Below are 23,021 nucleotides of genomic sequence, written 5' to 3' on the forward strand. Positions count from 1 at the left end.
GCGCCGCGTGACAACCCGCTCAATTAACATAATTTACGGCCCAAATCCAACAGAACTGGTCGGGCTGATTCGATTCGGGTCCGGTCTCAGGTTACAACTCCAGCGCTCAGCCCTGCAGTACCACATAATGGCAGATCCAAGTTTCCTACCCGGTAAATGTGGAGAACACCGCTCCACTATCATTGATTATGGTTCTCTTCTATGATGCAGAACCGCTTATGCCCGCATCTCATGCATTGATTATTTGATTATTTTCCTCAGCTCTATCCTAAACCTCCCGGTCAGGGGTGAGGGGTGCGCGCGGGGTGTGGGGGCCATAAAGAGATGGCTCGCGGGCCGGACGTGGCCCATGGGCCGCCATTTGCGGACCACTGTTTTAGGGGCTGTGGGGGGCCTACTGAGATTTAGTGTCTCAGTGAAACACACCTGGCTGAATAAAGGTTATAAAAAAAAGAAAAACATTCAGTAGTTACCTTGTCAGCATCCAGAGTGACCGCTTCCTTGATGAGAACACTCTGGTCAATGGCACTGACACCACACAGAGAATCTGGCTGGGCAGTCACCTTCATGTTGGCTTGCTCTCCTGGTACAGCTGGGGATGGAGAAATGTCCAGCAACACCTGATATGGAAACAAAAAACAAAACACACCTGAGGCCATATGGATACTAGGTAATTAGAAATGTGGCATGGTGCCAGATAATACTGATGTGCTATGTGGGGTACTCCGATGTTCTGTTTTGAGTCCACTCCTGTTTGTATAATTAATTGATTAACTATTTAAAAAATAATTTATGAACATTATTGTGATTTTCAGGGGCTTCAAAGCACTTACCAGTACAGTCATTCACACACGGGTGATAAGAAACGTTGTGGCTACAGTTGCTGAGTTGCAGACGTACAGCAGGGAGGCTGCCACACAGCAACTGTCCAAGGACACGATGACTGACACAGACTGAGCCTGGGTTCAAACTGGCAATTCATCGATTGCAAGGCAAACTCCTAACCCCTGAACCACTGTCACTAATATTAAACATATGGACAGCTCCTTCAGAGGCAGACTGAGACATCCAAGATAGAAAACAGAACCCTGCCGCAGGTCATTCATCCCCTCTCCAGTAAGAGTGTAGAACCCCTCAGTTTAACTGGTACTGGCATCATCCTGGTACACAATAACACCAATGCAATATTCAGTATGTGTTCAACACTCGTGCAATTCAGGATGCACATTAGTATGTCTGTGTCTCTTATGCTGCATAGTCCTGGAGCCCAAGTTTCCTTTTTATTAGTTGTTTTTAGTGTTTGAAGGTTACAATAATAACTTATTGCCTTTGTGTGTTTACCAGTAATTTTGGTATTATTTTTCTTCTTCCTTTTCTCTAAGTGTGTGTGCTGCTGTGATGAATGAGTGAATTTTCCCACCGTGGGAAAAATAAGGTCTTTCTATTCTATTCTATTCTATTCTATTCTATTCTATTCTATTCTATTCTATTCTAAAAATAAATCAGTTCATAAACGAACACAGAAAGACTAGAGAGCATGGTTCCTCTAATCAGTCAATACGTTGGTCATTCATATTCTGCAGTCAAGCGTGAAGAGTTTGGCTGGTGCTTTGGCATATTGAGATAATTTGAAGATAACTCAAAACAACTTGTGGGAAACCAATTTTTCTCCATCTATCTGTCGGTTTGTTTGATCATTTATTAATTAATTCATATGTTCACTTCAGCCTAAGCAGAGAGGCCAAGATTTCCCTCTCCCCAGCCACTTGGGCCAGCTCCTCTGGAGTAATCCTAAACTGTTCCCTGGCCAGCTGAGAAACATCCCTCTATTGTGTCCTGGGTCTTCCCTTAGGTCTACTCCCAGTTGGACATGCCCTGAAAACCTCACCAGTGAAGCATCCAAGAGGCATCCTTACCAGATGTCTGAGCCACCTCGACTGGCTCCTCCCAATGTAGAGGAGCAGCAGGTCTACTCCAAGCTCCTCCCAGATGACTGAGCATCTGACCCTAGCTGGAAGAGAGAGCCCAGCCACCACGAGGAGATAACTCATTTTGGCCACTTGTATCTACGATCTCATTCACTACCCAAAGCTTGTGACCAAACATGAGAGTTGGAATGTAGATTGCAGTGGCAGCTTGTCCATAGGGGCGGCAGGGTGCCACCCCACCAGCCTCACAGGAAAAAAAAAGATGAAGATAGGAATAAAAAAAAACATTAATAAATAAAATGAAAAAAACATGAAAATTGAACTAAACTATCTATACATCATACAGACTATAAGTGCTGTGTACATGCCTCCATCTACAATGCTAGGTTATCCCGAGTTATCTCTGTAGTTATGCTGCTATAGGCTTAGACTGCTGGAGGACACACTGACCACTTTCCACACTCTACTACTTTCTTCTACCACTTTTCTCTAATTGCATTATTTCCCACAATTTGAGATGGTGGTTTTTGGTGTGCGCGCGTGTGCATGTGCGTGTGTGTGTGTGTGTGTGTGTGTGTGTGTGCGCGTGTGTGTGTGTGTGTGTGTGTGTGTGTGTGTGTGTGTGTGCGTGTGTGTGTGTGTGTGTGTTTGTGTGTTTGTGTGTGTGTGTGTGTGCGTGTGTGTGTTTGTGTGTGTGTGCTCTATCTTCTCAAACCCCAGTGAGTCGTGGCAGATAGCTGCTCATACTGAGCCACGTGGACGTAGTTTTTGGGGGGGACACGGGGGACATATCCCCCCCACTTTATCCAAAGCCAATTTTTGACCCATGCACTTTTTACCATCCAAAACCAATATTATACCATTTTACTATTGTTCTACAATTTATATTAAAAAGACACTGGTTGAGCAGTGGACCAAGCAGAAAACAATGGTTTGTGCTGAAGCCTGTTTCCCATTAGAACATACTGTAAAGTAGGAATGGTACTTCTATAGCTGTAAAGAGGAGAGTCTGGGCTTTAATTTAAACAGCTGCATCGGTGGATAGGATCATATTGCATTGTTGCTACTGTGTGTTTTTCTCGATGTGTGTAGTTAGCTTTTTATCCAGCCTTTTTTATTTTGCATCATTAGGTGTTGCTGAGGTAGAAAATGTGGATTCTGTCATATGAACTGTATTTGGCATCCCCTAGTGGTGAAATGTGGTTTGCACACCTGAAAACAGATAGCATAAATGCACCCCACCAAAAACATTATTCACCAGCCACCACTGGTAGATTGGTCAGTAAATTGAGAGCTTTGTTTTTCAGCTCAGTTCTGATCATCACAACAGACCGGTACAGTGCCCGCATCACTGTAGACACAGCAGTTTACAGCCATCTCCTGCTCCATTTTTACCTCATTCATGAACAAGACTCTGATTATACTCTTATATACCTCATCCCTGACCTGGAAAAGGCAATGTACCCTTTTCCAATTCAAGACCATGGTTTCAGATTTAGAGGAGCTGATTTTCATCCCAGCTCCTTCACACTTGTCTCCAAACTGCTCCAGCAAAAGCTGGAGATCATGTTCTGATGAAGCTAACAGGACCACATCATCTGCAAAAAGCAGAGACCTGGGGTCTCATTTATCAAACATTGCATAGAATCCTTACCAAAACCGTACTTAAGCTCAGCAAAAAAAATGTACTCACGCCAAGTAAGCACGTCACCTATAAAACATGGAGTACGCACAGCTGCACACAATCTCCGCTTTAAAAATCAGAGACTAACTAAAAAGGTTCTCAGCTGTTTCTGAGTCACATCCCGCCCTCACCACGCTCACTTACTGCCATAAATGGTCAATGCAAAGTTCCTTGTGGATCTCATGCATATACATAAGCCGGCCCGTTGCAGCATTTCACCATTAACGATGGCGACCATAGATCAAGGAAGCGCAATTTCACAAGCAGAAATTGAGGTACTTGTGGGTGAGGTGGAGAAATGAAAGGAAGTGCTTCTGCAAAACAAATAAAAGAAAATCCACGGAGTGGCACAACATTGCTGAAGCCGTCAATGTTGTGAATTCTTGCTGAGTGCTGAATGCTGAGAAATCTGTGGCGAATATAAAAAAATGGTCCAATTGGTATTTGCACCGCAGGTTCCCAGGTGAGAGTCGCGCGCGCTAACCAGTCAGCCAAAGGGACATCTCTCTTGTCCAACTAGCCAGGGCACATGATTTATCGGGTCACTGTCACAGACGCATGACATTCTGTCTCAATCTGTCCCTCTGCTGATATTCTGCATTCCGTATTCTGTGCTGTGAGGCTGTGTGTGTGTGTGTGTGTGTGTGTGTGTGTGCGCGCGCGCGCATGGGGGGGTCTTGTTCTGTGTGAAAACGAAGCAGTACAAGTGATAATGCTGCAGGATTTCATAATTGTATCTTCTCAGCAGCAGCACTGCAGGTGCTCTCCATGCCCAACATGTGTGTAAGCCAGGTCCTTAGTCAACTTAAAGTTGTGCACATTTTTCCGCTAAGTTTGTGGCAAGCTCTCGCATGCCAGAAACAATGGAGGTAATAAACGAAGTCATAAGGAGCGCAAAGATAAGCGAGAGCCTGCTACTGCGAGTGGAATCAGGCAGGTGATAAGGAGGAGTGGTCCAACTGAAAAAGAAGTAGCACAGGATGCAGGACAGAAGAAGGCCAACTGAAGAGACATCTCAGGATGTGAAAGTCCTCCGTGGGGGAGTTTTGGACTTTGGGTGGACCTGAAACCAGCTTACAGATATAACGACCATATGGGTTTGGCTGTCTTGTGTTTGACTGAGATATGTAACTGACAAATGATCACATTGTTTGGCTGTCTCGTGACTGGTTGAGATATTGCTTCACTATGGAAAATGTTTTACTTGGCAGTTTTTAGAATGATATATAAAGGGCAGTTAGAAGTAGTTAGAGAGAGTCACAGTTAGAGTTGACACAAGTTGACGAAGTAGCAGCGACAGTTGCAGGAAGAGAGAGCAGTTATTCTCAGGGAGATTTGTAGAAGCAGCATCCTCCTGAGGGGATTAGTTAATCTTAGATTTACTCTTTTTGTTTTTTTTAATTTTGAAATAAACTTTTTGGAAAAAGAATCCTCGTTCTCGATTCTTAATGGTCTCTTTTAGCCTTTGAGTGGGAGCCCCGACCAGATCTGATAGCAGAGGTGAGCCACCTTAAACTGCTTGTTCGTGTTCTTCAGGACTTGTTTCAGGTTGTGACAGATTAAGAAAAGACACCTTAGGTAATGGGAACTAGTCTCTCCTCCTCCCTCGTGCAGCGGGACATCCTAAGGGTTATAAACCATAATGGTTAGCTGGTTCAAACAGGCTCTGTTCTGCACGTGTGAAAAAGTCTCTGTTTAGCGTGGGAAGGAACCATTTCAAAGGGTGGGTTAATTAGATTTATTGATAAATCCATGTTAGCCTGACCAACTAACAGGAATCATTTTCTAGTTACCATCGCCCACATATGCTGACAGAGGCGCAAATTAATCCTGATAGGACCCAAATAATAGTTGGCTGGTTGGCCTCCAGTAAAACTTTCCCCTCAGTATTTAGAACCACTGAATAACAGGAAATTAAAGGGAAAGTGTGTTGTCACAAAAGAACAAGTACGGCAATCTCCATTCCACCTTAAAATAGAAAGCGAGTTCTAATTAGGGAGTCCAAACCAGGGTCTGTACAATAAAACTCACCTGCGGCCTCATTACTCTGAAAAAGCAGCGTATTCTAAGGTTCTAACGGAACCACTAAGGTGCACGCTCGCTACAAGTTTTCTTTCATAAATCCCAAAGTTTGTGTGGAAAGTTGCTTACGCAGTTTTCTTACCCTGTTTTGTGCGTAAGCAAGCTTAATAAATGAGGCTTTTGATCCTCAGGCCACCAAAACAGCTCCCCTCAACACCTTGGCTGTGCCTAGAAATGCCATCCATAAAAGTTATGAACAGAATCGTTGAAAAAGGGCAGCCTAGGTGGAGTCCAACTCTCACTGGGAACGAGCCCAACTTACTGCTGGCACTGTGGACCAAAACCATATTTCTAATTTGAAAAATGTTTCCATACCGAGAAGGTTGGTATCAAAACATGAACTTGAGACTATTCTGCATGCAGTGGCGGTTTTACCATTAGGCATAGGTCGGAGGCCGCCTGGGGCCCCCTTGTGTTGGGGGGGGGGGCACCTGGCCCTGACCACTGGCACCCCTCTTTTAATGCCACAATGGACTATTCCTTTAAGACAGAGATGCACAAACAGGAAGTGATTGGTAGTCATTCCACTCCAAATTGTTGTTTGCCAAGTGCCATAAGACCACAAATAATAATAAGAAGAAAATATCATTTCTATAGCGCCTCTCAAGAAAAAAATCACGAGGCGCTTCACAAAAACAAAAAAAAAGTTAAAATAAAAAAAGAATTCAGAAAATGGTTAAAAATATATTTAAAATGAGCAAAAATAGACAATTGTGATTAAAAAATGCAAAGAAAGAGAGAGAGGGAAATCAGTGGATCCTGAGGAAGGTGGAATAGGTGGGGAGAGCAGAATAAAGAGAGGTTGGTGAAGAAGGTCATACAAAAGCCAGCTTGAACAAGTGAGTCTTCAGCTGTGTAGAAGAAGAAGAGAAAGCAGAAAAAGAAGAAGAGAGGCGGGAGCGTTCATAACAAACTCGAAGCGGTAGTCAAAACATTCAGCATGAAATGGAGTTATCCTTGTGGCTCCAATAAGAGAAAGAAGCAGATTGCTTTAAAAAAGCTTTTATTTTCACGTCCAAAAGTGACGTCGTTTTTCAATGTTAACATCAAAAGTAAGCAGAAAGGAAAGACAATGGAAAATGTTGAAAAAGAGGAAAACATGGACTAAAATGGAAAATAGAAAACAAACCAAAGGCAAAAGCACAGGAGCACTGACAAGAAGAAGAAAGCAGAGCAAATATTGAAGGCACTCAAAGGGAGGGAAAGACAGGAAAAAAGAGAAGGACTAATAAAAAGGGAAAATAACTCGTGTCAGAAGAGGGGAGAGTTTCACAAATCCAGTTAAAGGTAAGATTGTCGAAAATTTAGTGTAAGGGGCCCCATGTCTGTGTTCGCCTTGGGCCCCCAAATGTCTAAATCCGCCCCTGTCTGCATACATCATTTCCTCCCATCTTGATTATTGTTACACATTTTAACACTTATCCTTTTGGTCAGGTTTGAAGTTAGATTTTATTTTTTTTTGTCTGTGAAAGGTACTTTATAAATAAACACTACTTATTAACTAATCATTTGACAACAACCATCATATTAATGAGGAGTCCAATATCTAAAATATATCAACTTTAGCTGCCATGGCGTGGAAGTCATAGCACTGCATACATTCTTTTTTCAAGGCCCCTGTTTCTATCGTAGAGTTTTTGCGCCAAACTTAAATTTGGTTTGAACTTTGTAAAACATGACAGAAAGCCCAGACATTATCCCACCCCTCCTCTTGGAAACAGTGTATTTTACAGATGATGCCACTTCAAACATCTTAGGTGTGTTCTTGCTGTGTCGTGGTTCTAATTCCATGCTTTTGTTCTTTTTAAACACAGAAACAGTTTTGTTTACCTGTTTTGTAGCTACAGTTTCGCCGACGGCTTCCGGCTTCTTCAGGCTGACGCGTCACTGATGGTGGCGCGTCACTTCCTTCTCGCAGATAAATGGAGAAGGAAGTGACGCGCCACCATCAGCGTCAGCCTGAAGAAGCCGGCAGCCGTCGGCGAAACTGTAGCTACAAAACAGGTAAACAAAACTGTTTCTGTGTTTAAAAAGAACAAAAGCATGGAATTTGATGCCACTTCATTTCAGTCTTACCTTGTTGCTGAAACATTTCTCGGTATCAAAGTCAGCGCTGTGAGCAATCACATTCTTGCTGGGGAGGACTGCATATGCCACAATCTGGACATTTGGTGCCATGTCTGGAGACACTGTCAACTTAAAGGACATCTCCCCCTGATTTACTGAAAAAGCAGTACATCGTTTATGCATGTCAGTCATAATTCTAAAACATTTTCATAATCCTCTATTATCTCTAAATGTCTTTTTGAAGTGTTTGGGTTTAAAATTGGCAAAGAGAACAAACCTGATTTATCTTCCACTTGGACCTGTTTTCGTCCTTGAAAAACAATCGCTCCTCTGGACAAAACCTGTGGACATTTTAGAAAAACGGAAACTTCTGTATTCAATCTCATTTTCTTTGTGTTTTCAGGGAAGGATCAATCCATTCACTGGACCCACTTTCTTCTGTACAAGTATGCGTGTGTGTGGGAATGAGGCTCATGCATGTCAAGTGTGTATCGGTGCATGTGTAGGGTAAGATGACTTCTTCAGGCTGAGTCTGGCTGAACCTAATGCAAAGATTCAGCAACGAGGCTTTTGCCATTGTAGCACAGAAAATTTAGTCCTATGATTATAGAGCTCCGGACCCCACGTGACTCTCAGTTAGTAGACGCCGTATTGGCAGGAAAAAAAGGTAAACAAACACGGATTGTAAACATGAACATGAACGGGATCGGCTTGGATTTGACTTTGTCGGAGTTTACTTCACACTTTAAAACTGAAGAAATCATTATATATAGTCAGAAATTAAATAGACTAAACACCTCCGACCCTTACCGTGCCCCTGAGATACTTTTTAAAAACGCCAGAAGCTGTCGGAGCGGACTTCTTACCGGACCTGGCCGGGGGAACCCCTTGGGATTCCCCCGGAGGAGCTGGCCCAAGTGGCTGGGGAGGGGGAAGTCTGGGCCTCTCGACTTAGGCTACTGCCCCCGTAACCCGACTCCGGATAAGCGGATGAAAATGGATGGATGGATGGACAAATAACAGATTTACATGTAAGTAGTTTAAATAGAGTGCTGTGCTGTTTGAATGTATAAACTGAACACCAAGAGAAATCACTAGTCTGATTGTATTCCGTGAATAAAATAAAAATATCAGGCAGGAGCGTCTCAGGATCTGTCTGAGATCTGACTCGGTGAGACAGATAACAGCAATCTAAAGTGCTTTTTATGTGTGATCTGACAATTGATCAACCATTGCTTAAAAATTAAATACAGCTTAGCCGGTTAATTGCTGTGATCATAAGACACGTGAACGGCAGCACGCAGAACTCACGAGGCAACGTTTTACAGAATTCAGATTCAGATTTCAGATTTATTGGCCAAGTAAAAGTACATTTACAAGGAATTTGTCTTCGGTAGATGTTACGTGATGTTTACTTGTATGGCGCGGTATGGGGGCCAAAATTAAGACTACTGCCCAGCAGCAGGAGGCTATATAAATTCTGAAGCAAACTACCGACCTAATTAATGATAAGCTAGTGCCAGTAACTGAGAGGCTGGCGCTGCTTACTGAGGAATAGCACCTTTACCGGCATTACTACTAGATACGCTAGGGACTAGCATCCCTCGGCTGGTCATTGACTGGTTCACACACTCCCTCTGCTGTCTATTAGCATGGATAGGCTAGCGTTAGCCTGGACGGGCTGGTGTTAGCATTGGAGAGGCTAGCCATTAGCGCGCCTAGGCTGGCCTCTAGATGGATTTCCTACCCTCTTGATGGATCATTAGTATGGATAGGCTGGTGTTAGCATCGGAGAGGCTAGCCATTAGCGTGCCTAGGCTGGCCACTAGCTGGATTTCCTACCCCCTCGATGGACCTTTAGCATGGATAGGCTGGCATTAGCTTCGGAGAGGCTAGCCATTAGCATGTCTCGGAGAGTCACTTAATCTATTAGATGTGGGTTTTTTTTTGTAAATTTTATATTTTTTTAATAAAGATAACATCACAATTTAAATAATTATTAACCTGTAATTCAATACAAAGGATTTAAAATCCAAAGATGAAAAATACTGACTAGTTAGCACTGGCTTTTTCTCTGATATGTGCAAGAAAACCAAACTATATAAAAAGAAAACGCCATCAACCTGTAATTAGGAGCAAAATGGAGTTAGCACAGCACATAATCAATGCTAACAGGCTGTCGGCTTTACAATATGCTTAAAGTTAATGTGTATAACAACGCGTTCTGTCAAAGGAACAACTGTGATTGCAGGTCTCATAGTATGTCATCCATTTAATAAAAGTAAAAAAATAAATAAACGCATCCAGTAGAGTAAGTGACTCTCCGAGACATGCTAATGACTAGCCGCTCCGATGCTAATGCCAGCCTATCCATGCTAATGGTCCGTCAAGGGGGTAAGAAATCTAGCTAGTGGCCAGCCTAGGCATGCTAATGGCTAGCCTCTCCGATGCTAATGCCAGCCTATCCATGCTAATGGTCCGTCAAGGGGGTAAGAAATCTAGCTAGTGGCCAGCCTAGGCATGCTAATGGCTAGCCTCTCCGATGCTAATGCCAGCCTATCCATGCTAATGGTCCGTCAAGGGGGTAGGAAATCCAGCTAGTGGCCAGCCTAGGCATGCTAATGGATAGCCTCACCAATGCTAACACCAGCCCGTCCAGGCTAACGCTAGCCTATCCATGCTAATAGACAGCAGAGGGAGTGTGTGAACCAGTCAATGACCATCCGAGGGCTGCTAGTCCCTAGCGTATCTAGTAATAACGCCAGTAAAGGTGCTATTCCTCAGTAAGCAGCACCAGCCTCTCAGTTACCGGCGCCAGCTTATCATTAATCAGGTCAGTAGTTTGCTTCAGAATTTATATAGCCTCCTGCTGCTGGGCAGTAGTCTTAATTTTGGCCCCCATACCACGCCATAATTTAAGCCCGGTCACTAATGCGTTTTATTACAATGATCCAACGTTTGCGGCGTTCCGGATTTTGGGGAATCCTGTAGATGGCTCATTCCTTATGTCGTCCGCGTCTGTTCTGTATCCTGGGGCACAACAGGAATCTACCATATTTCCCGTTTGATTGAGTTTTCTGACAATAACAAGTAGTCCAGCTGCCGGTGTCGGTACAGGATCTGCTCGGGTGCAAGATCGGCTCGGGGTCCTTCGACTGCTGATGACGTCAATGTACGGCAAACCCACTCGGACAAAATACACTACACATCTATACTGTTGGAAAGAATTTAGCAGTTTCGTTATTAAAATAATGTTTCTTAAGACGTACGTTTGTGTTTATAATGGTATTTGTAAAATAAAACACTATATTGTATTCATAATGTTGAACTCCTCTTTGAGCACATCCCTTGAAGGATCATAGGTATTAGCAACACCTGTGAAATTGTATTTGCAGGAAAGAAGTGTGTCCCGTTTATTGAAGTATTTTGTGTTTAGAGTTTTTGACGTCTTGTCCATGCGTAGTTCAGTTACGCTCATAGCTGCTAGCCAAAACTCTTGCACATGCAGTTAATCGTTCAGCCCTAATATACATGCAGCTCTACGCTAAAAGTGTATTTTCAAAGAGGTAATGATGGATTTCTTTGTAAAAATTGTCCATCTTTCCAACAGAAAGATTTGCCTGGACCACCGTAATGTGATAACAACGTAATGTGATTACGTAATTCCGTAAGGTTCATGTTCAGCCAAACAACTACTTTGACATCATCGGCAGTCGACGGACCCCGAGCCGATCTTGCACCCGAGCAGATCTGGTACCGACACCGGCGTCTGCTTGCAAATTTGGCACCGTTTCGATTTGAACTGTTGCATGCCGGGAGAAGTGACGTCAACTCCCAGAGCTCAATGAGGTCACTCAATCGATCTGTTTAAATCTGGCCTAAAACCCCACCTCACTATCACTTTTGGTACTTCATTCTATGGACAGGATTCTAGCATGATGGATTGGTTTTTGTGTTCCAAAGGGTTCAAATGAAGGCAACTGGACTTATTTGGTTCTTGAAGATGTTTCACTTCTCATCCGAGGAGCTTTGTCAGTTCTAAGTGGAACATGGGAGTGTCAAGTTTATAAACTATAGCTGTCTGTTGTTGTTTAACGAGCAGAAACTACTCTGAGTACCCCTCCTCTCCATCCCCTGATGAGTCGTTAGCCTCTATTGAGAGGGAGTCGTGTTGATTAGATGCAGGAAGGCGTGACCTAGACTGAAACTGCTTAGGAATAAGATTAAAGCTGCTTCATTGGTACTGGAAAGGTGAAATCTAAGCCCCTCCCCTATTTAAAGTGGGGGTTTCACGTTTTGACATAGATAGCTTCTTTTACTCCTCTCTCAAACCATCCATCTTCTCTGTCCAGAATGTGGACATTGTCATCTTCAAAGGTGTGTCCCTTGTCCTTCAGGTGAAGGTGGACTGCAGAGTTTTGACCTGAAGAGGCGGCTCTCCTGTGTTGTGTTATGTTCTTGTGTACTTGTTGTTTAGTTTCTCTAATGTAAACATCTGGACAGTCCTCCTACACTGGACTGCATAAACGACCCCACTGAGCTTCTGTTTGGGTGTTTTGTCTTCTGGATGGACCAGGTTCTGTCTGAGGGTGTTGTTGGGTTAAAGTTTACCGGGATGTTGTGTTTGGAGAAGATTCTTCTAAGGTTCTCTGAGACTCCTGCCACGTATGTGATGATGGTGCCTTTGGGCCTGTTGTCCTTTTCTTTGCTGGTTGCTGCTTTGGATGCTTTTCCAGACTTCTTTGTAGATTTCACAAAGGCCAGTTAGGGTATCTGCAGTTCTGGAGAGCTTTCTTCATGTGTTTTTTTTCTTTTGTTTTCCTTCAGTCTTCGTGGAAATGTTCTCGGCCCGATGGTGTAAAGTCCTGATCACTGACATTCTGTGCTCCAGTCCAGTGGGTGATGTGAGTCCAAATGCAGATGCTGGTCTGCGTGAGTTGGTTTCCTGTAGACTTCAATGCTGAGACTTCCATCTTGTTCAAGTTGCACAACACAGTCTAGTTGGTTGTTGTGGGCGTCTTCCCTCAGATGAGGCGCGAAATGTCTTCAAGAAACCAAAGAAGCCCAGTTGCCTTCAGTTGAAACCTTTTGATTACCATGACCTGGATGACTGAGAACCTTCACCAGCAGACTGGTTTTATGGTTTAATTGTCTCTTGGGGTTTTTAACATTTTAGTCATATGATGCTGTTTTTAGGATTTAGTTTTTATCGTGTTTTTTATATCTATTATTTCGTATTCCTCTGTGTTATTTTTCTTTGTAATCTTACCCCTTGACTCGTCTGTTTTTATCTTTGCCTCCTTTTCTTATTGTCCAGCACTTTGATCAGCTCTCATGCTGTTGATGCCATTAAAAAAAAACTGGATTTGAATTTGAAACACCTCTACCACATTAGGGAGGGGATTTCACAGATGAAGGGAGTGTGGAGTTTGTTGGATAGGCTTGAGTATAAAGGAAGTCCATGGGAACATCGGGAAGCCTGTTTGGTTAGAAAGAGGTTTTGAAACTATTTTCTACTCAGGAAACATCTGGTCTGGTCTTGTGGCTGATCATCACTTCCTGCGGTAAGGCGTTTTGCATCACTTCCTGTTTTCAGTGTTGAGCTCTGTGTAGCTGTTTGGTGTTTGTGGCCCACTAAAAATGATCAGATTTCTCTGTACTGGGACCTTTCTGAGTTATTGTAGCACATAAGCACACTAAAACACACACTTTCTGTTGTTCCACCTAGCTTTTAGGGAACCATTTGAGTTCACACACAGTTTATTTTGTGTTGAACCAGTTGCTCGTCCAGTTAGCTTAGCCTCAGCACGGCTATGGCTACTTCTGTCTCTGCTTCGCCGTCCTATCTCTTGCTCTCTGTGTCAGATGTTTAGTTACTCCTCTGCCTCCTTTAGTGATAATGGCACGTGTAATAAATGTAGCATTTTTTGTAGCTTCGAAGGCGAGGGTTTTGAATGGCCAGCTCTGCGCTGTTGAAACGCCCGCTGATAGCTTGCGCGGGGCTAACTAGATCAGAATGACCTTGTAGCAGTCCTCCAGTAGAACCTGAGCAGCCGGCGTCTCAGGCGAGCTGGGTGATGGTACAGCAAGGGTACAGGGGTGGGGGGATTTGGAAAACAGTAGGTGTGAGCAGAAGCGCTCGTCAAAAATTCTCGCCTGAAGTGAACAGAGGAGCAGCGGGCAGCGCGCAAATTTCATGAGCGATCTGCTTTGCGGTGCTTCGCAGCAGGTGTGTTCCAGGCATTAGACTGCCCACAATAAAAGGCCACCCTGAAAATGTGCAGTCTGATCAAACAGCACAATGCTGCAGATGTCGCAACCTTTCAGGGAGTATGCAATTGAGATACTGACTGCAGGAATGTCTACCAGAGCTGTTGTCCGTGAAATGAATGTTCATTTCTCTACCACAAGCCGTCTCCAAAGGTGTTTCAGAGAATTTGGCAGTACATCCAACCAGCCCCACAACCTGTCTTTGCCTTTTCGTGTGGCCAGGGCTACCTCTTTATTACTGATTCAGTTCTTTACCATTCTGGACAAAATTTATAGGTACAGTAATGGCGTGGAGAATGTTGAGATGGGTGACAAGAGGATCTTGCTTCTATTTTTTGAACATGATGTGGTCTCCTTAGCTGTATCAAACTGTGACTTTATACTCTTGCTTGGCAGTTCTACTTCATTAGAGAGGGATTTAAAGGTGAATCCCTATGTCTTTACTTCAAAATAGGTTTATCCCAAGAAACTGAGCATGGCTAAACTGAATAATCAAAGGCTCAATTTAAATTACTTTTTCTAAAAAACGTAAAGTAATAAATGTTTTTGCATTTATTGTCTTTGTAGGCATGCTACTCACCAGAAACATAATATCCACAGAATCCTGTGGTTCTTGTACAAATGAATATTTGATAAGTATGTCCTCTTCTTTGTCACATGAAAGTGGTGAATCTCTCTTCTTCAGCTTCAGGGAGCTTACAGATTTGGTGTCAGGAGAAGGAGGTTGGGAGAGCGACACTGTGTGAGACCCCATCTCATAGAAGGCTGTTCTATATGAAGAATAACCAACACTTGGGGATTTGCTGACCTGTGAAGAAACAGTTCAAAGTTTACTAATTGTTTAATTGTATCTTCTTTTAAACAGTTGCAGTAAACATGGACATATTTTGATCCTCTATATTGGATGAATGAAAGAGTAAGTGGATGGTCTAAAGTCAGGCTACATGTAATTATACTGGAACTGTGCTTTACTTACATAGAGGGTAGCGTCTCCACTGAATGCGTCTGTGCTGATAGAAAAGCTGGCAAATCCATCGTTGTCAGTTGTAAGATTTTGCAGCAGCAAATGTGTCGACCAAGTTTTTCTAATAAGCAGGTACAGTGGCATGTGAGGAATGGGTGTGTCATTGTGGTGAACAGCTTTTACCTGTTGAAGACACGATGAATCAGTGAAACTGTAAAAGACTGGACCTGCTTTGTCTTTCAGGTGTCCAAATGTCCACTCACTTTTCCTTCCAAATTTGATCCTAGTTCATAAATCTTGGGCGTGTCAACAAAAGACAGTTTTCCAAGAACATACGAAATCCTTATGCTCTTCTTTTGTTGATGTGAAACACCTGAATGAAAGTGTTACCATGTTATCAAACCAATGACCTTGTTTTTTATCAGGGATAGTCCCCCACCACAACCCCTTTACCACAAAAATGCAATATACAGATATAGTAATATAGGACTCACCGGTATCCTCTTCTTCTACACTGGCACTGACTTCAACTTTATCTTGCACTACCTTTTGGTCAAGTTTGGTGAAAGTTGACATTTTGAATTGAAAAGCCGCACAGCCAGCTTTGTCTGTCTAGAAAGTCAAACAACAGATATAAATCAGTGAGACAGCCTAAGCTGTTACTTACATCCTTTTGGTTCAATAAATCAACTGAAACTAGTTTTTTTTTGTACAGAAACAAAAATGAATGACTGACTGAATGAATGAATTTGTTTATTCATTCAATTGATAAGCACGCAAACTGGAAACACCCATAAAAGGCTTTAGATTGGGGGGGGGGGGGGGGGGGGGGCTGTCCATTGAGGCCTGCTATCCTGCATGTTTTAATTGGTAAATGGTCTATATTTGTATTGCACCTTCTTAGAGTTCTGCAGCCCCCCAAGGCGCTTTACAACACAATCAGCCGTCCACTCATTCACACACAAATTCACAAACTGGTGGTGATGAGCTATGATGTAGCCACAGCTGCCCTGGGGTGCACTGGCAGAGGCGAGCCTTCCAAGCACCAGTCCCACCGACCACCACCAGCAAGCAAGGTGGGTTGAGTGTGTTGCCCAAGGGCACAACAGCAGCATTCTGTGGTCGGAGCCGGGATCGAACCGTTATTAAACGATGTTCTTTTTGCTTTGGACATGAAGGTGTTTCTAGTTACCTTGTACCTTCTGAGGAAGACCGCAGACGACAGTAAAAGGTAACTAGAAACACCTTCATCAAATCAAATTTATTCATGAAGCGCTTTTCATCTAAATGCAGCTCAAAGCGCTTCACAACATTAAACACAACCAGACAGCAGTGGGTTTCCCAACCCTCCCACACAGATTCACATAAGAGATCCCCTTTGCTTCTCCCTCCTCCCACCCTCAATCCCATCCCAAGCAGATGCAAACTTACGCACGCACGCACACACACGCGCACAAACACACACGCACACACACACACTGAACTACCTTCTTTGTCTGTGTGTCACATGGGTCGGTTACCCCGAGTTCTTCTGCATTCCTAGGTTGCCCATACGCACTGTAGTACTGAAGAGGTCGACACACCTTCACTGTAACACTTCCTGGCACAGACTGTCCATATGTGTACCTGGTTATATTAGAAGTAACAGGTGACTCATTTTACTCCACAAAGTAAAATATTCTTTATCATTTCAGTTACGTCAGAAAAGAACATGAACTCACTTTGCACAGATGTCTGCATCTATCTCATCCTCAGAAACACTTACTTCATCTTTTACATTTATCGTTACATCAAATTTGGGCAAAACTGAAAACAGAAGAGTAGGTTACCTTAGAGATGAGATTAGAAATGTGCAGCTTTAGCTTACGAAGGTGGTTAACATACCATACTTCTCCACCTTGAAGTGGTGAGATACTTGAGCTCCACCTGTTGACGTGATGAGTTTGTAGGATCCTTCTCGGGCCTCAGAGTTCAACGAGTAAGAAAGCTGCAATATTTTGCTGTTGGATGTTTCATTGAGCCACTGCCCAATCCTGTTTCCGTAAGGATCCTGTTCAGTTGGACACACACAGTAGAATATCAGGCATAGATGACACTGAAGAGTGGTGGAAAGAGTTACGTTGGGAGCTTGATCTTTCGTTTCTTCACCTTTAGTAAAATGTTACATTCATTTAGACCCTTTAATTCTAAATGTTCATAGTTTAAACTCAACCATAAAGAGTTTCTGTCTAAGCAAACTTGGATGCGGGCCTTTGTGCAAACAACAGCCCACTGAGAGTCAGGGATGGCTCAAATACAGAGAAATGATTTACCCAAGGGGATCAACAACATATTAACTAATAACTAATACTAGTAGTTGTTGTTTTCATGAATATTTCCTTCTACTCTACAGTTTAGCATCTCACCATAATACAAATGTCAAATACAGCATGCATTAGTAGGGCCAAGGGCATCGGGCTGCTTAAGAAATAACACACTGAACAAAAATGTTTGTGTTTTCTCACCTCAAGTTCGATTAGGTTGTACTGTGAAGGAGAAAAAGAAATAATAAGTATGTGACAGTTACTGAATGTATCATTACAGTGGTAGAGAAACAGAAACTGTTCTTGTGATTTCAAAAACGATGTTTTAGTGGTTGGAGTCATGACATCAGTTCTCAGTATTTAGTAGAAGCACCTTTTGAGCTAATGCAGCCACGAGTCTTCTTGGTAAAGATGCAACATGTTTCTTACACCTGGTTTTGGGGAACCTCTGCCATTCCTCCTAGCAGATCCTCTCCAGTTCTTTATGGATGGATGGATGGATGGATTCATTCATTCATTCATTCATTCATTCATTCGTTTATTCATTTATTTATGGGAACCTCTGCCATTCCTCCTTGCAGATCCTCTCCATTTCTTTCAGGATGGATGGATGGATGGATGGATGGATGAATTCATTCATTCATTCATTCATTCATTCATTCATTCATTCGTTTATTCATTTATTCATTTATTTATGGGAACCTCTGCCATTCCTCCTTGCAGATCCTCTCCAATTCTTTCAGAATGGATGGATGGATGGATTCATTCATTCATTCATTCATTCATTCATTCATTCATTCATTCATTCATTCATTCGTTTATTCATTTATTTATGGGAACCTCTGCCATTCCTCCTTGCAGATCCTCTCCATTTCTTTCAGGATGGATGGATGGATGGATGGATGGATGGATGGATGGATGGATTCATTCATTCATTCATTCATTCGTTTATTCATTTATTCATTTATTTATGGGAACCTCTGCCATTCCTCCTTGCAGATCCTCTCCAATTCTTTCAGAATGGATGGATGGATGGATTTATTCATTCATTCATTCATTCATTCATTTATTCATTTATTTATGGGAACCTCTGCCATTCCTCCTTGCAGATCCTCTCCAGTTCTTTCAGAATGGATGGATGGATGGATTTATTCATTCATTCATTTATTCATTCATTCATTCATTCATTTATTCATTCATTCATTCATTCATTCATTCGTTTATTCATTTATTTATGGGAACCTCTGCCATTCCTCCTTGCAGATCCTCTCCAGTTCTTTCAGGATGGATGGATGGATGGATTCATTCATTCATTCATTCATTCATTCATTCGTTTATTCATTTATTTATGGGGACCTCTGCCATTCCTCCTTGCAGATCCTCTCCAGTTCTTTCAGGGTGGATGGTGAACGTTGGTGGACGACCATCTTTAGGTCTCTTAAAGATGCTCACTGGGGTTTAAGTCAGGGCTCTGGCTGGGCCATTCAAGAACAGTCTCAAAGTTGCCGTGAAGCCACTCCTTTGTTACTTTAGCGGTGTGCTTAGGGTCGTTGTCATGTTGGAAGGTAAACCTTCAGCCCAGTCTGAGGTCCTGAGCACTCTGGAGAAGGTTCTTTTCCAGGATGTCCCTGTACTTGGCCGCGTTCATTGTTCCCTCGATTGCAACCAGTCGTCCTGTCCCTGCAGCTGAAATGCACCCCACAGCATGATGCTGCCACCGCCATGCTTCACTGTGGGGACCGTATTGGACAAGTGATGAGCAGTGCCTGGATTTCTTCACGCACTTCTCTTAGAATTGGGGCCAAAAAGTTCCATCTTGGTCTCATCAGACCAGAGAATATCATTTCTCTCCATCTCAGGGTCCTTCAGGTTAGGGTTAGGGTTAGCAGGCTTTCATGTGTCTTTCACTGAGGAGAGGCTTCCGATGGGCCACTCTGCCATAAAGCCCTGACTGGTGGAGGGCTGCAGTGATGGTGGACTTTCTACAACTTTCTCCTATCTCTTGACTGCATCTCTGGAGCTCAGCGACAGTGATCTTAGGGTTTTTTCTTACCCTCTCTCACCAAGGCTCTTCTCCACCTGTAACTCAGTCTGGCCGGACGGCCTACTCAAGGAGGGGTTCTGCTCGTCCCAAACATCTTCCATTTAAGGATTATGGAGGCCACTGTGCTCTTAGGGACCTTTAGTGCAGCAGAGATGTTTTTGTAACCTTGGTCAGGTCTGTGCCTCGCCACAATTCTGTCTCTGAGCTCCTCAGGCAGTTCCTTTGACCTCGTGATTCTCACCTGCTCTGACATGCATTGTGAGCTGTAAGGTCTTCTACAGACAGGTGTGTGGCTGTGCTAATCAGGTCCAGTCAGTAGAATCTATCACAGCTGGACTCCAGTGAAGGTGTAGGACCATCTCAAGGATGACCAGAAGAAATGGAAATCACCTGAATTAAATATATGTGTTACAGCAAAGGGTCTGAATACTTAGGACCATGTGATATTTCACTTTGTCTTTTAATAACTCCGCAGAAATTTCCAAAATTCTTTTTTTCCATCAATGAGGAAAAATGAATTTTTTTGATTTTAGCAAAGCGCTGAAATGTGATGTAGAGTGAAAAATTCACGGAGGTCTGAATACTTTCTGCACCCACTACGTGTGTGTGTGTGTGTGTGTGTATATATATATATATATATATATATATATATATATATATATATATATATATAGTTTTTCTTTTTCACTCTACTTCATTTTTGTTTTCAAATGACATTTTAAAAGGCTAAACCATGATCTAACATTATAACAGCTGACAGAAATGACTCAGACCTCTGATCAAACACAATTACAACCAAGCATGTCATTCTAATAAACCCAAATGTGTTTAATATAAGCACATTGGTCACAATTGTAAATGACTAAAGAAAACAACCAAATACTCACCAACTGACTAGCAGGTCTCAGCTGGGAATCCAGTGTGACCAATCTGAAATGCACTGAGAGAAATATTCAGAGTTCATTAGCTGAAAAAAAATGACTTAGACCTCTCAGACACTGGATTACTAACACACATGATGTCATGATACAAGAGCCTATGGTCTGCAAACATCAACAGTTTGGCCAGCACTAATTCCTGAATGCCAAAGCTCATTAATACCTGTCTGTCCAGGGAGGTAGATGGGTTTATCTGTTTGGATGAAGGTTTTTGGTTTATAGTCGTTAATCATGACTTTCCTTACTTCTCTGGAGTAAAACGTGTTTCCCCGTACCACTACCTCAATGTCCCAAATGTCTTCTTTGTCTACAGAAGGAATCTGTACAAGAAATGAATGGCTGTGATTGGAAGACCACACTTCAACTGCTTGGCGTTTCTAACTTACATTTCAGAGGTATTGTTGTAAAAGGAGAAATAGGTCAAAGACCATTTGGATAGATAACCTGACACTGAAGGCAGTCATGAAACTCTGTGCTGGAAGTCTTTTCACAAAGAGTCGTGTTCCTCTCTTGGGACCTCAGAGTGACAGTCAGGACTAAAGTCTCATTGGGCTGAAAGAGGCTCACGCAGAACTTGGTCTCAGCTCCAGCTTCAAGGACTGCTGGAAAGGCCACCATGTAATGTCTACCATCAGTCATACATGCAGCAGGTAGATCAGTGGGCTGGCCTCCCATTAACAGTAATAAACAGGCCAATGTTCATTTTACACCTAAAACAAACTGTTAAACTTTTCAGTTTATGTAAACTTACGGTTCTGGCACCAGCTGACCAACACACATCCCACAAAAAAGGACATACAGTGTCCATGTCCACGTCTGTTTCCCAGGAAGACCCATGGCTGACTGTAATGATCCTCACAGTAAACATCTGTTAAATAGGCTGCAGATAGCTTAAGCTCCACCCAGTTTTGCAGCTCAATACAACACACACACACACACACACACACACACACACACACACACACACACACACACACACACACACACACACACACACACACACACACACACACACGCACACACACAATTTCATTCTATTTCAAGGAGCCTCTTAAGTAAGGCATGTACAAGTAATAATGGGTTGAATAATCTTGGGAAGGTTGTCAGGTCATGGTAATCCAAAGGGGTTCGAACGAAGGCTTTTTGGTTTCTTAAAGAGGTTTTGCTTCTCATCCAAAGATGTGCTGAAACTACCCATGAATAAGTCTGCGCTCTGCGCCACAGACGCATTCTCTCTAAAGTGAGCAAAAGGCCCATCACTGCCCTGAAGCATGCCGCTCATACAGCATCGCCAGCCCTCGTCAGCTCAGAAAAGAGGACAGAAAAAAAGAGAAGTTTTTTGACAACATGTATGTTCCTGCAATGACTGACAGCACGCAGCACCTGACCAACCGGTGGTCAGACGTGGAAGAGATGGCATCCAGACAGAAATATAAATAAGGAGCAAGCAAGGCAAGGCAGCTTTCAAACACAGAGGCAATTCAGTGTGCTTTACAATTATCAGAACATGATATGAAAACATAAAAACAAATGAAAATACACATAGAAAACAGTTTAAAGCTAAAGGAGAAGACAAAGTTACAGTGCAGATTACAGATTACATATTACAGCGGAGATGATGCAGCATAAGAAGCCATGTAAAGGCTGATGAGTACATGAGGGTTTTTGTTTAGCGCTAAACAACACTAGGGCTGGGACCAGTGTTGGGAACGTTACTTTTAAAAAGTAATTAGTTATAGTTACTGATTACTTTGTCAAAAAAGTAACTCAGTTACTTACCGAGTTACGAGATTATAAAAGTAACTGATTACCAAGAAAAATAACTACTTAGTTACTTTTTTCATTAAAGAATGCAAGAAAAATGGGTTCCCCTCTTAATTAAACTTACTTAATCTGGCTTGGGCCCGGCCTCTGGCTCTGCTGACTCGAGCAGGTTCACAGCTGTCGGACGGCTGCCCGAACAGCCCGACAGAAACTTCTGTAAAGCCCCCCCACTGTCTCTTCTTTTGTTCCTCTTCATTTATTTATTTATTTTTTTTTACGTTTTGCCGCACCCGAAAGCATCGTGAAAGTTAGCCTACTCAAAAACACCTGCTAGCTTTGTTGTGTCCCGCTCTGACTCTGACCGCTTCTCTGACGTCCTTAATTGGGTGGCGCCTTAATGTGACGTAGCCAATGAAACGGTCTATGGTTGAGATAAACGTCACTATTTTTAGTTAATTAATAAATATTGAAATAAATTGTAGATAGGAGTCCTATCTATAAATTATATCATAGGACATTTGTACATTTAATTTTTAATTTATTTATTTTTAATTTTGTTCCTCTGTCTGGGCCCCATCCAGCCAATCAGGCCCTAGGCACGTGCCTACTTTGCCTTTGCATTAATCCGGCTCTGTAAATGCTCATATATTATTGCTTTTCACTGGTAAAAATGTGTACTGGGAATAAATCTACCTACTTTTTTCTTTTCAAGCACTTTGTTTTGTTTTCTTGATTTTATTTTGAATAATTTCCGGCCCTTTCTCTCTCTAACCTTCCTGCATGCTGCATGTTTTCTCTGTCTTCCAGAAAAACTGTTTCCTAGATTTCCTACTTTCCAACTAATCAGCCAAAGGGATCTACCAAACACAAAACAATAATAAAAAAAGCTTAATATGTGCTGCGCTCCAGCAGTAATGAGCTGAAATCACCGGGGCACAGATGACGAACTCAGCTGAAAAGTACATGAAGTACCAGAG

General features: G+C 42.7%; 1 protein-coding gene across 3 annotated transcripts in view; it reads right to left on the minus strand.

The window, feature by feature from the left end:
* Positions 1–21,156, minus strand: part of a2ml (alpha-2-macroglobulin-like) — a 58,188-nt gene extending 37,032 nt beyond the window's left edge. For 2 of the 3 annotated variants that reach the window (XR_008560013.2, XM_054735001.2), the window contains exons 1-15: positions 21,032–21,156; positions 20,725–20,905; positions 20,444–20,600; positions 20,230–20,282; positions 17,500–17,520; positions 16,880–17,045; positions 16,717–16,801; positions 16,483–16,621; positions 15,490–15,607; positions 15,259–15,368; positions 15,008–15,178; positions 14,612–14,839; positions 8,039–8,102; positions 7,771–7,916; positions 474–620 (exon numbers count right to left, since the gene is read on the minus strand). Coding sequence is in view for 1 of the 3 variants with exons in the window: in XM_054735001.2 (XP_054590976.2) it covers positions 474–620; positions 7,771–7,916; positions 8,039–8,102; positions 14,612–14,839; positions 15,008–15,178; positions 15,259–15,368; positions 15,490–15,607; positions 16,483–16,621; positions 16,717–16,801; positions 16,880–17,045; positions 17,500–17,520; positions 20,230–20,282; positions 20,444–20,600; positions 20,725–20,905; positions 21,032–21,117 (1,872 nt within the window). In the remaining 2 variants the exon portion in view is untranslated. The remainder of the gene's footprint in view (positions 1–473; positions 621–7,770; positions 7,917–8,038; positions 8,103–14,611; positions 14,840–15,007; positions 15,179–15,258; positions 15,369–15,489; positions 15,608–16,482; positions 16,622–16,716; positions 16,802–16,879; positions 17,046–17,499; positions 17,521–20,229; positions 20,283–20,443; positions 20,601–20,724; positions 20,906–21,031) is intronic. The other variant, XR_008560014.2, reaches the window with a different exon arrangement.
* Between the last annotated feature and the right edge of the window lie 1,865 nt (positions 21,157–23,021).

Source organism: Nothobranchius furzeri, chromosome 13, assembly GCF_043380555.1.
Source record: "Nothobranchius furzeri strain GRZ-AD chromosome 13, NfurGRZ-RIMD1, whole genome shotgun sequence".
Lineage (NCBI taxonomy): Eukaryota > Metazoa > Chordata > Actinopteri > Cyprinodontiformes > Nothobranchiidae > Nothobranchius > Nothobranchius furzeri.